Source organism: Vicugna pacos, chromosome 20 (assembly GCF_048564905.1).
Source record: "Vicugna pacos chromosome 20, VicPac4, whole genome shotgun sequence".
Taxonomy (NCBI): Eukaryota; Metazoa; Chordata; class Mammalia; order Artiodactyla; family Camelidae; genus Vicugna; species Vicugna pacos.
Window position 1 is genome coordinate 3,863,192 of NC_133006.1, and position 13,284 is coordinate 3,876,475.

The window sequence follows — 13,284 nt, forward strand, 5'->3', positions numbered from 1 at the left end:
TTTGAAGTGAAAGACTAATCTCTCTTATACAACAAAAGGTTTGCAATAACTGGGTATCCAACTGGAAAAACTTAAGGTGGATACAAATCTCAAACTTTAAACAAGCAGAAATCCCCCAAAGTTCAAACATTTAATGTAAAGACAGTGAGTCCATGAAAGTAAAAAAGAAACCACTAAAGGATGTTTAACAAGCTTAGAACTGGGAAGGCCTTTCTTTCTCTGAAATACAACAAACCCAAAAGGCTTAAAACAAAATATGAATAACTCTGACTACACTTAAAAATTATATTTGATATCTAACCTTTACAGCTACCCCCAAAGTAAAAGCCTTAGCTCTGTATATATCTGGACAGATTAAATTTCCTAAAAAATTTTTTCCTGAGAATATTCCATAAATATTCTCCCTTTCTAACATTTTTAGAGCGAGTCATAAGAATTACATCTATGGATAAGTGATAAATCTAAGCACTGTACTAAGCACGTCTACAAACATCAGTTAACTCAGTTAGTTGTGACAATTCTGGAATAAAGGGTTAAAAACACACGCAAGCTGCAGGGTTTTCCCCAGGGCTTCTGACTCTCTGACTCTTACACCAAACCAACACTACTTCTCTAGGACAAATAAACACAAGAGAAGCCTTCTATTTCCCTAATGGCGAATACACTAAGTGTAAAGAAGGTCAAATTTACAGAGCTCTTCTTAGAAAATCAGGGGACTATTTGCTTCTGCAATAATTTTCATTTCTTCTTCATGGTGTTTATAACAGCAATGGATGTGACATAGCAGGGAAATACAGTGAACTGTTTTATTAAAAATAAAATACTGACCAATAAATCATCACTAAGTATAGATTATGCCATATCTATCACTATATTCAAGAGCTCCTTGTACTGAAATCGGATACCACATGAAGCAGAGCGTTACTTTTTATCACACGTAGGAGAATGACACCCAAACCTCGGTTTCTGAACTGGCTAGCCTTTTTCCTCCTTACCATCAGTGGAAATGATAAAGTAACCTCTCCATTTGTCTATCAAAGGAGTGAGATCACTGCCAGAAACTAGAATGCCTGCCGTTAATAGTAACAGTTTTGAGATGATGGAAAGTTAATCAATTCTTAGGGAAAATATGAACAGCCTCTCCTTGGATGAGGCCATTGTGAATGTCACTACGTCACTGTTGCCGGCAAGTGGATTTGAATTCAAAATATTGTTTTATTCAATGGACCAGAAGTGAAACCCCCAGAAAATATATTTACATATATAGGCTTTTAAAACCCTCTATACTTTCTGTACCTATAGTATTGGTTTTTACACTATGTAAATATACAAACTCACACACACACGTTTAAAAATGACTAAAGAAAATACCTCAGCATTCATTTTATTAGCCTTTTCTGCCTCCTTTTGTTGAGAAAGATGATGGGCCGAGATTTCATCTTGTATTACTCTGGCATTCTGCTCTCGAGAAAGTTGTCTCTGAGCGTCATTTCGCGCTTCTAAAACCTGGAGACATATTTCATTAGGTTTTGGGTTTTATACCATGAAAAAAATCAAAAAAGCTTAGGAGGGGAATCTTTTAAAAAATTTTAAAACTGTTAAAAGCAAGTAGCCTTTTCAAGCACAGGGATCTTTAATGCACATACATAACTCAAACTCTAATATATATGACAGCTAAACTTATCACAGAGCAAAAACACAAGGGATGTAGTATCGTGAAAGAAAAAGTTTTTTTAACACTATATAAATTGAGTTATAGTCATTTTACAATGCTGTGTCAAATTCCAGTGCAGAGCACAATTTTTCAGTTGTACATGAACATATATATATTCATTGTGACTTTTTTTTGTTGTGAGCTACCACAAGAGCTTGCATATATTTCCCTGGGCTATACAGTATAGTCTTGTTTATCTGTTCTGCATATGCCTGTCAGTATCTACAAATTTTGAAATCCCAGTGAAAAAAAATTTCTTTGTAAGGCATTTAACCAGTTCCATCACAGTCTCAAGGCAATTTAGCCTGGATTTAAACTTCAAAAAGCCAAAATTAACACATGGACTTGAATTAAGACTTGTTACTTTGTTGAATGGACCAAAACCGTCAATCCTTATGATAATGATTAAGCTCAAATTAACTTCCATTCCTTCATTCAGAAAAGACACAGAGCATCCTTTAGATGCCAAGAACACCAAGAAATTAGCAAGTTAAGCTCTAAATGTCATAGTTCATATTTAGGATGAGATAACTTTTATTTGTTTTAAATGAAAATATAGATTAATTCAAAACAAGATAATAAGTAATATTGATGAAACAGTGATAGAGATATGAAATTTTCACCTAAGACTAACTTACCTGATTTGGTTTATTCCTTATGCTCTTCAGTTTGCATTCTAGTGCTCGGGCAGTGCTTTCAAGTTGTTGGTTCGCGGAAACTTGCTCATCGTATTCTTTCTCTTTTCTTTTTAAATCATCTTTAGTTTTACCATATAATATATAAGCATTTTTCTTCTTCTTTGTTTCTTGTTTTGATGTGAATCTGCAGTGAAAAATGCTTACCTTAAAATTTATTCTGTTAGAAAATACAAAGTTCATTTTATGATCTGGTTCCTCACATGCTGATTTATTACCCTAATGGAATTTCTATGTTCTCAATTTTTTTTCATATCTAAGTCTCACATTTTAAATTCCTCACTTCAGTCTCTTCATAAAGAGAGATCTCTATATATGTATTTGAAAAGTAGCAATGAAAAGACATAATGCTACTGAGTTTCAGTCAAGAGTAACTCTGGTGAATAGTGTAGGAAAGAAATTTTGCAATTATTCAGTAAGGTATGAATTGAAAATTACCCTTTTTTCCCCACATAGTCACAAATTACTCCATTAGGACAGAGAATTTAGTTACTAGTTAAAAGAGAAGTTGCTATTTAGAAACAAGTTTATAAGTTCATGAGAGACAAAATTTCAACTTCATGAGCTATTACAGGGACTCCTACATGATCTCCAGCGAAAGGTAACATCCGCGGAAGTCTTTTCCAGAACACAGATCTGCTAATTAGCATAATCCAAGGCGAGGCTGGGGAGTCTACTAGCTGATGCCCTACACTTTATGTTTCTTCTTTTGCAACACTTTGAACTTACCTTGTTGAATATTACTTATGTAGTAAATCATTTTTAAATCCCTTTTGGTACAAGGCAGGATCCATAGTAAGTAAGAAATAAAGAGTAATCCGTGCTTTCAGCATAGACCTTTGAACTGATCTTATCTCTGCATGAGAGAGATGCTGAAGAAACTAACCAGTAATCACTTTCCATTTTACTTTTTAGTCCATCCATTCATATGTTAAGAATCAAACTGCATGAATTTTTTTTAAAGTTTCTGCCTTGAGAAAAATGGTCACTTCATAATTCTGCAAGTGGGAATGTAAAGTAATATAAACTTTCTGGAGGACAATTGAGAGATAAGGATCAAAGGTCTTTTTTTAAAGAAACATAGAATGAGGAGATATATATAGCTGTGTTATTTCCAACAGTCTCATATTCCACAATATTAATGAAATTTTCTCCCCTGTAAAATCCCAAAAGGTAAGTTAGCAATTGTAAGACTTCTCCTACATACCTACAGTATTAAAGTAAATATAAGGAGTTCAAATACTTCTTTAAAATCAAGAAATTCAGTACCTCATGCTGCAGAGCTCTTGTTCCCACTTCACATTTTGAAGTTTTAACTGTGATTCTGCTTCTCTTGTTTTCAACAGCTCTGTCTGTAGCCAGTTCACCTTATTTTCCTTTTTTTTTATTTCTCCTCGAAGTAGTGCACAGTCAGATTCTTTCAGTTCTATTGATCTGAATGAATGAACTGGATCCTCAATTTTCAATAACCTATCAGAATCTGCATTAGGAAGAAAACAAAAATAGAAACAAAATATATGAATAATTTTTGTGTATAAAGGACTGTGCATTTTCACATTCACTCATCCACACATTGAACAAATGGATATTGAGCATCTATGACGTGGAAAACATTCTTCTAAGCTCTGCAGATATTAAAAGAATGACAAAGTAATATTATGAACATTATGCAAGTAAACTTGACAATTCAGATGAAGTGGGTAAAATTCCTTGAAAGAGAGAAATTACAAAAGCTCAATTAAGAAAGAACAAATAAGCTAAAAAGCCCTATATCTTAAAAACCAAAACAAAAGTCCTATTTAAAGACCTTACGACAAAGAAAATTCCAGTCCCAATGGTTACACTGCTGAATTCTACCAAATGTTTTACGAAAATTTAATACCAATTCCACACAAATTCTCCTTGAAAAACGAAGAGGAAGAACTATGTCCTCATTCTATAAAACCAACATTACCCTGAATCCAAAACCAGACAAAGGTACTACAAGAAAGAAAACTAATGTTATGAAAATGGAAGTAAAAATTCTAAACAAAACATTAGCAAATTAAATCCAACAATACAGGATAATTCATCATGGCCAAGTGAGGTGTATTCCAAGAATGCAGGGCTGTGTTAACACGTAAAAATCAATGTTATTCATCATATTAACTAAAAAAGAAACCATATGATCGTGTCAGCGGATAAAAAGAGGCACTTGCCAAACCTCAACATCTATTCCTGATAAAAACTTCCAGCAAACTAGGAACCAAGGGAACGTCTTCACTATGACAAAGGTCCATGCTAACCCTACAGCTAACACCATACGCAATGGTGAAAAACGGAACGCTTTTCCCAGAAGGTGAGGAACCGGACAGGAATGGCTTCTCTTACTCCTTCTATTCAGCACTGTACTGGAGCCAGTGCAATCAGGCAAAATAAAGGAACAAAAGACATCTAGATGGGAAATGAAGAGGTAAAACTGTCTGCTAATCAGCGCGGAATATGATTACATGGTGCGAGTCAGCTAACTCCAACCTGTGGGCTGGGTTGCTTGCTTTGGTAAATAAAGTGTTACTGAAATACAGCCACGCCCATTAACTTGTGCACTGTCTATGGCTACTCTTGTTGCAACAGTGACAGAGCTGATTAGCTGTGACAGAGAATGTATTTATTGGCTGCAAGTCTTAAATGTGAACTATCTTTAGTAAGACAGTAGTTTAAAGAAGAAAAATCTTGACCACCTTTGGTTACATAGAAAATCTGAGAGAATCCATAAAAAGGCTACTAGAACTAATAAATGTGTTCAGCCAGGTTGGAGGGCACAGAGTCAGTATACAGAAGTCAGCTATATTTCTATCATCAGAAACTAAAATTTAAAATATAGTATTTTGAAACAAATAGACAAATAAATAAAAATACACTATTTACAACTGCACTGAAAAATAAGAAATACAGGTAAACATAAAAGATGGAAAGACCCAGACACTAAAAACTCTTAAAATATTACTGAGAAAATCAAGGGAGACCTATATAAATGGAGAAATGAACTTTGTTTGGGGTTAAAAATTCCATTTTGTTAAAAAGTCAATCCTCCCCAAATTAATCTCCAGATTCAACATAATCTACATCTCATTTCCAGGACATTAGCAGCTTTTTTTTTACATTGACAAGATGATTCTAAAATTCATGTGGAAAGAAGAGTAATAAAAGGAAACAAAATGAAGCCAGAGGACTGTGGCCTTTAACCATGGAGCTACGAGAAGCAGGAGCTGGATTTTAGGCAAGGAGGTAACAAAGACCTGAATTTTAAAAACTATCTAGTAATCATGCTTGTGGTGTAGACCAAGGTTCCAGGAGGTAGAACGGCGGAGAAGAAAGTCCTGAGGTGATTTCAGCGTTCTAGGAGGGAAGTAGTGATACCTTGACCTTGGGTGAAGGCGTAGGAGCAGCAGAGTCAACAGAAAGCACAGGGGGTGGGAACGGTCACAGCCCCTGGCTGGCAGCGCACAACACGTCTGCTTCTGCTTTAACACAGAGCACGTTTCTGAGACGCAGCGGACTGTAACATATCCGTGCTCCCTGGGGCAGTACTAGGTGTGCACAGGTTACCGCCAGATAACTTAAAAAGGCTGTGTAGTCATACGGGGGTCCTACCTTTACTCTCCGGGCCAATTTGTTCGATTAGCCTCAGGGTATTCTTACAGTTAGGGTAAAGCGACTTGGGATCCTCAGAAGCTGTTTCCGGTGCCAGAGTTAAGTCATGGAGGTCATCCACAGAATTAAGCCGCTCTTTGACCTACAAATAAATAATGCTATTTCACACTGTCTCCAACATAGTTATAAAATATGCTCAGTGTACCGAGGTGATAAATATCCACCTTTTTAAGCGAGCAAAAAAAAAAAAAAAAAAAAAAGACACTTCTCGAAAGAACTGATTTTTGTCAAAAGGCTAACTTTGTCAATAATGTTTCTAAATTATTTTTAAGTAAACGTCTCTACAACAAAGGAGGATTTGATGTTTTCCCACTCTTATAAATTTTTCTTACTAAGTAAATATTTTTATGATTAATATTTAACTATACCTTGTCCTTTTTAGTAGACATTTTCTTTGAAGACCTGAAAAAAGAAACAAGCAATTCATTTAAGCCAAATACTAAATACTGAAGATACAAGACGTATATAAACCTATTATTTTTTATATAAAATCTTTGCGTTGATAATTAATTTTCAATAAAACGGAGTAAACAAAAAATGGAAACAGTAACATTAAAGGACAAAGAAAGCATATCAATTATATTATTAACAAAGTATTAAATTTAAATCAAGCAGACAAGGAAAGGAAAAGGAAGAACATAAAATTACTTGTATTATTTGATAGGAAAAAATGTACCAGGATTTTCTTGTTGTCTTTTTCAATAAAAACTAGCTTTTATGGCAATAAAACCTATTTGGAATGTATTACTTAAGTCCTTATATGAAAGAAACCCTTTTCTCATAACCATGACATCAGCTTTTTTGAGAACTTAGTGTGCAACTGCTGTGCATTACCAGCACTTTACATGTCTTAAAGACATTTTAATCCTCACAACAATCCTGGGAGGTAGGTAATACATCAGGTACTTTACCCAGGAAGAAAATGAGGCACAGAAAGGATAAGTCATTTGTCGAAGCCTCTATGTCTGCCCAGAATTCCAACCCAGGCAATCTGGCTTCAATACTTGCATTTCACAGTACGCTAAGAAAATAATATTTATTTTTAAGTATTTTTAACTAATGTAGTAAATGAATCTCTATTATTATTCTATGTCTAGGTATAATTATAAGTAATAATTTCTGGGGCATATGTCCAGAAGGAACCCTACTTCAAAATGACACCTGCACCCCAATGTTCATAGCAGCACTATTTACAATAGCCAAGACATGGAAACAGCCTAAATGTCCATCAACAGATGACTGTATAAAGAAGAGGTGGTAGGTGTATTTATACAATGGAATACTATTCAGCCATAAAAACTGACAACATAACGCCATTTGCAGCAACATGGATGCTCCTGGAGAATGCCATTCTAAGTGAAGTAAGCCACAAAGAGAAAGAAAAAACCATATGAGATCACTCATATGTGGAATCTAAAAAACAAAAACAAAAACGAAAACAAAAAAACAAAGCATAAATACAAAACAGAAACAGACTTATAGACATAGAATACAAACTTGTGGTTGCCAAGGGGGAGGAGGGTGGGAAGAGACAGACTGGGATTTCAAAATGTAGAATAGATAAACAAGAAGATCATACTATACAGCACAGGGAAATATATGTAAGATCTTACGGTAGCTCACAGCAAAAAAAAAAAATATGACAATGAATATATGTATGTTCATGTATAACTGAAAAATTGTGCTCTACACTGGAACTTGACACAACATTGCAAAACGACTATGACTCAATAAAAAAAAAGTTAAAATAATAATACTTTTTGAATCTTAACACCTGTTTTTTAAAAATAAAAAGACTTTAGACCTAGGCAATACTGGAAATCTACTTTTAATAAAGATTTGCTTTCGCTAAAGACATTAATCAGCGGGCATTCATTATCCATTCAGCTGTTTGTTCATGCATTTCATAGGTCCTTATGGAGCATGATGGCTTTTTTAATTTAGAACTTAGTAATCCAAAAGTAATCATCTGTGATAGATTGTTAATAGCTTATTATTCTATTGTATATAGACAAAATCTTCCCCTTCTTCCTAGAATCTAAACAAATATTAAGTTAATGTAATCTGGTATTTTGCAATAGCATACAAAACCATAGCCACTGGTGATGATACTTTCAAGGACACTATAAAATCTAGACTCATCAAGGAATGATTAAACCCTATTCAGTATGGCCTAAGTGTTTGTATAGTTATTATGAGTATACAATTTTTAAAAAACCTATGGACAATGGTGTAACTTTAAAGTCATTATCTGCATATTCAATTGTGTAAGAATATTACGCTTCAGAACTAATGAATAAGCCCTTACAACAATACCATACATGAATAGTTTACTACAATATTTTAAAGATAACATACTACAATCAATACACTTTTTAATATCAGAAATCCAAACAAAGTTAAATTGAAAAACACGTCTTCTATGGAATCGCATCCAACAGCATAGAGACATCCTCTACAAACTATCATCTCATCATTAAACAAAGAAAGGGAACCCCCACGAGCCCCACGTTTCCCATCAGTTATCACCCAGTCCTCTCCTGCCTCCCCAGGGAATGTCCTCTGAGGGGCTGTTCACACTGATTCACTGCAGCCCGGCTTCCATGGGGACGTATTATTGAAACTACTTAAGGTCAAAGGCACTTGTCCTCATCTTAGCCTTTCGGCAGTGTTCCTCCAACACAGTTGAGAATTCTCTTGCCTTCGCCTTTGCACTATATGTTGCTGTTCTATTTCCAGAGAAGGTAATCACTGCTAATACGTCTTCAGCTAGAAATAAAGAATTTGTATGTTTTACCTGCCACAACCTTGATCTCCTTCACTTAAACTGCTGTTGTCATTCACGTGTAGGAGACCACCAGCCAGTGAGGTGGTCTTTGCAAATACACGTGAAGTCACAGATGCTTTTAATGTCCGTTTTCCACTTTCATTCTTCTTTACTCCCTTCATATGCAAGCCAGGACACCTACTTTAAAACAATCCATAAAAAAGCCAATTTAAAAAAAAATTCTACTGGTAAAAAAAAACAATTTTTGCAAAATTCCAACTCTTACCCATCTTCAATCATTTATTAACTCACAAAGTGGTTAACAAGGGCCAACCATATGCAAGGAAACACAAATCCCTGCTTCAAAGACAGATATACAATTATGATACAATGTGATATGCAAGAGCTGACATACGAAAGTAAAGTGAGCATGAGGAAGGCTTTACGGAAGAGGGGAAATGGACAGGAAGTCATGAGCAAAAGAGACAGGAGGAAATTATTCTACTTAAGAGATTAGAATGTGAGCACAAAGATTAGGCACATGGCATTTAGGTGTGTCCTAGGAACCTAGAAGGAAGAGTATCAAATATATGGAAGCAAGTAGAGAGATGAGTCTGGGAAGAAATTCTGAACAATATCTAGGAAAGTAATAATTACCTACTGCTGAACACTGATATAGGCTTACCTATCAGAATCTCCTTTCTGCAGAGCAGGAAACTGCTGGTCATCAGTTTTTCCCCTCTTCCTCTGCTGAGTTAATCCTTCATGATAACTGCCATCACATATGGTTTCTGATCCTTTCAGTTCACCACTTTTGCTTCTGTTCTCTTCTACTTCAACCTTCAGGGAAAGTTTGATACGAAGGGTAATTATTACTGTATTCATTATAAAGACTTTGTTAATCATTCACTTTATCATTTGACTCAGAGTTTGCCCTGATTTCAATTGATTAAAATATTTTTGTGCTTATTTTAATTTTTATCATTTCAAGTCATTGGAATGTTTGTAAATTCTGCTTCTTTCTGTTTGAGGAAAAGAAACAGAATTTCCAAAATTTCAAAAAGGACTTTCTGAATGCTGTGCTCTTACATCCACTCTTCCCCATGTGAATGGCAGAGACAGAGAAAAAGAAAGACAAAGGCATAAAATTTGTCCTCTTCTGTCTTTACCACCAAGATTTTGTATTAAACAGCCAGATTTAGAAGATGTCACACCTTGGTGCTTCAGTAACAGAAAGGAAACATTCTTCTTGCTGTGCTAAAGCTATCCTTTCCCTCCTACTTTTTATAATTCTTGTTTCATTTGGATCCTGGGGTATCAAAAAAGTGGTGTTTAATAAAACATATAAACCCAAGTTTACCGAAAGGAGCAGAGTGAAACTGATGAATTGCCAGTTAGTGTGGAATTCTGCAGAAGGAATGCTGCTTCCCAATTTCACATTCAATAACCATGCCCATTTTGTAGCTAGACGGCATAGGAGTAATGAGTGATCTACCTTAGCCCCACTGTTTACTGAAAACGGGAACACAACCAAGAAAGGTTAAGTCATTTGTCCAAATTCCCTAAAGCAGTATTCCCCAGCATTTTACGGTGTCAAAAGAGATGATACAATTCTGTAACACTGAATCTAATAAGCTACCAAATAAATTCATCAAATTGATCGGGTAAGTTAAAAGTGTGACTTTGGCAAAGTTGGGGGCAAGGCTCAACTCCTTCTTCTATTAAAGGAGAACATCTTCAGATTTCCATCTTTAAACACTCTTTGCACCTCACACAAAAGAACACACACATTTTAAAAATCTATTACTAGAACTAAAAAAAATCATCCAGTGCATCTCAAAACTCAAGTTTTCTCCTTTGGAGATAAATACTGAATTTTTTTTGCTGAGGGTTCATACTACCTATATGATAGAATCACACATGTCAAAACTTACTACGTTTTATTAAATAATATAATGTAAGTGTCTGTCTCAACAGAAACACCCGGAAGTGGTGATTCAAGAGTATGTGCAAGCACGTGTATTCTTAAGAATATCTCAAAGTGGCCATGATGGAATTCTGAGTGTCCAGAGATCAGTAAAACAGAGAAGCCTGCACTCACTAACGCACAATACGCGCATCAGTTTAGTGAGAGCGTGTGCTTATATCCCTTCTCTCAGTCACTGTTTCCTTCCCATTCTATGGAAGTGCAACTTACATTTAAGCCAATAGATTAAAACAAAAAAAACCAAAACCCTTGAGCTTATTATGTTTCCTAAGCTATTTCACTCGCGTTTATTCCGGCTCAGAAGGTCACGTGGCACACAGCTGAATTACTTTCCCACTTCATACCAAAGACTGGCACAGAGACTTAGGTCGATTAAGGAACAAAACCCAGGAAAATACTTCCCTGAGTTCCTGTTATTTAGATGGCAGAAATAGTCTGTTTCTACACGATTACATATTTAGATGACACCGTTTTATACATAGGCTATTTACGTAAGTGGAAAATCAGATCAAATATGGATCAGAATGGTAGAGATTATTGATAAAGAGGGAAAAAACAGAGTAGCAGCAAAGGAACCTCTACCTCTTTTTGAAGCTGAATTTTCTTTTTCCAAAGCCAGGAATTCTACTTGTAACATGCCTACCTCATTGTTAAACCTTTGCATATCTTGGTGTAACTCTTTTAGGCATACTGTGGATGTTCTGTTACCATTTGATGGAGAAGAACTCACGTTTCCTAATTCAGGGTCCATGATTTTAGAGTTACTAGCACCGCAGTTATCTGCAAGCAATGGCTTCTGGAGCTGGTCTTGCATTGGTTTGGTTTTCTTGTAAGTATTTGAAACAGCAGACATATCGTGACTTTTTATTTGAATCATGTGTTTCATCTCACTGGAGCGGGCAAGCCACCAACCAAAAAGGCTTTTTGGGTCACTTACCTGAGGTGCACGTCCAATGTCTGATTTCCAGTGAGTATTTTGGTTCCTTTTTTGTATTCTTTTTGTATCAAGTTCTTGGTCTTCATTCCCTGTAAATGGAACTCGGTTCCTTACTTCATTTTCTCTATTATAAAAACTCTCCTCATTTTTGTTAAAAACATGTTCAGTGCCTGGTTTGTCATGTTCATCTAACTTATTTTCATTTAAATAAAGTTTTGAAGATGACTGGCAACGATACTCTGTTGACTCAGACTTGGAATAAGATGGAAAAACATTTTCAAGACTGGGCTCTTTGTGTTCAGAGAATGCCTGGGATCCTACAGAGACAGAGGCTCCAGGTGCATCTTTTTCCTCACAATCAAATATATTATCTGTCACACTGGGAGGTAGTTCCTTTAAGTCACCATGTAGTTCCGAGCTGTCATGTAGTGACTCCACCTTACGATGACAAGTAATTTTGCATTCTTCATGGATTTTACTGATTTTCTGATTTGACTTCTTTGTGATAAATTCGGAATTATTTTTCCAGTCTAATTTGCCTTGTTTGACCCACATGTCCTCGTGCTTCTTCACACAAGAATGTTTTGAAGATACAGGTATGTCCTTTCTGTCATGTTCCTTATTCACTTCTGGTTCTCTAGGCGTTTTTTGCAGATGCACAAGTGAAAGATTAATCCGCTTGATTTGACCTTCAGATTTCTTTTCTTTCACAGTACGTGCTCGTAAAACACATGTATCCTTTAGTAGTCAAGTATCGATAAAGAAAAATAAAACACTAACTAAAATTTAACAAACTTCTTAATCTATGTTTGGCTACTCACAAACTAAGACGTGAAACATAACTTGCCTTAGCCTTCAAATAGGAGAAAAACAGGAACTCAGAAACCTAACTTTGTCACTGTTTGTTTCAACTAAACAATTCATACATGTCAAATCTACCAAGAATAAGAGAAGATTAGATTCTTAACATTACAAAGATTTCCTCACTAAAAAATATTTCACCTCACATACCTGAAATAGTGAGCCCCTCCAGTGCATGTAAAGACTTTTTTTAAAGGACTAATAACTGGAGAATAAGCAAACTGCAAATTATTAGGTGCCAAAATCAACTAACATCAGAGGAACAAATTCCTGAGTTTAAGTGCAAATGATATACTATGATAGTGATCTACTCAATATGTATTCTCTGCATCCAAGTTATATTATACTCTAACATTCACTAGTGAGAGTGAATAAATGAATTTTTAATAATACTTACTGATTTCCTACCCTGAAATGAAATAATTTAGAACATTTTTGTTTGTTCCCTAACAGCAAAGGTCTAATCCTGGAAGGTTTGATTCTCTTCCTAGGCAGCTGGGTTGACTCTATGACACCTATTCTCTCCGTGATTGTAGATTCTGAAATCGATTACATAGAGATCACAAGACAGAAGAAATCTTTCATCTTGGCATTAATGACTTGCAATTTGAAACTGCAAATTTTGGACCA

At 35.3% G+C, this 13,284-nt stretch overlaps 1 protein-coding gene across 6 annotated transcripts in view; it reads right to left on the minus strand.

Moving 5' to 3' along the window:
- LOC102532259 (ankyrin repeat domain-containing protein 26-like) overlaps positions 1–13,284 on the minus strand; it is an 89,073-nt gene that overhangs the window by 21,819 nt on the left and 53,970 nt on the right. For all 6 annotated transcript variants that reach the window (XM_072944741.1, XM_072944739.1, XM_072944736.1 and 3 more), the window contains 8 exons: positions 11,794–12,531; positions 9,555–9,709; positions 8,900–9,070; positions 6,471–6,504; positions 6,043–6,184; positions 3,679–3,889; positions 2,353–2,536; positions 1,372–1,506 (listed from right to left, as the gene is read on the minus strand). In XM_072944741.1, coding sequence (XP_072800842.1) covers positions 1,372–1,506; positions 2,353–2,536; positions 3,679–3,889; positions 6,043–6,184; positions 6,471–6,504; positions 8,900–9,070; positions 9,555–9,709; positions 11,794–12,531 — 1,770 coding nt within the window. The remainder of the gene's footprint in view (positions 1–1,371; positions 1,507–2,352; positions 2,537–3,678; positions 3,890–6,042; positions 6,185–6,470; positions 6,505–8,899; positions 9,071–9,554; positions 9,710–11,793; positions 12,532–13,284) is intronic.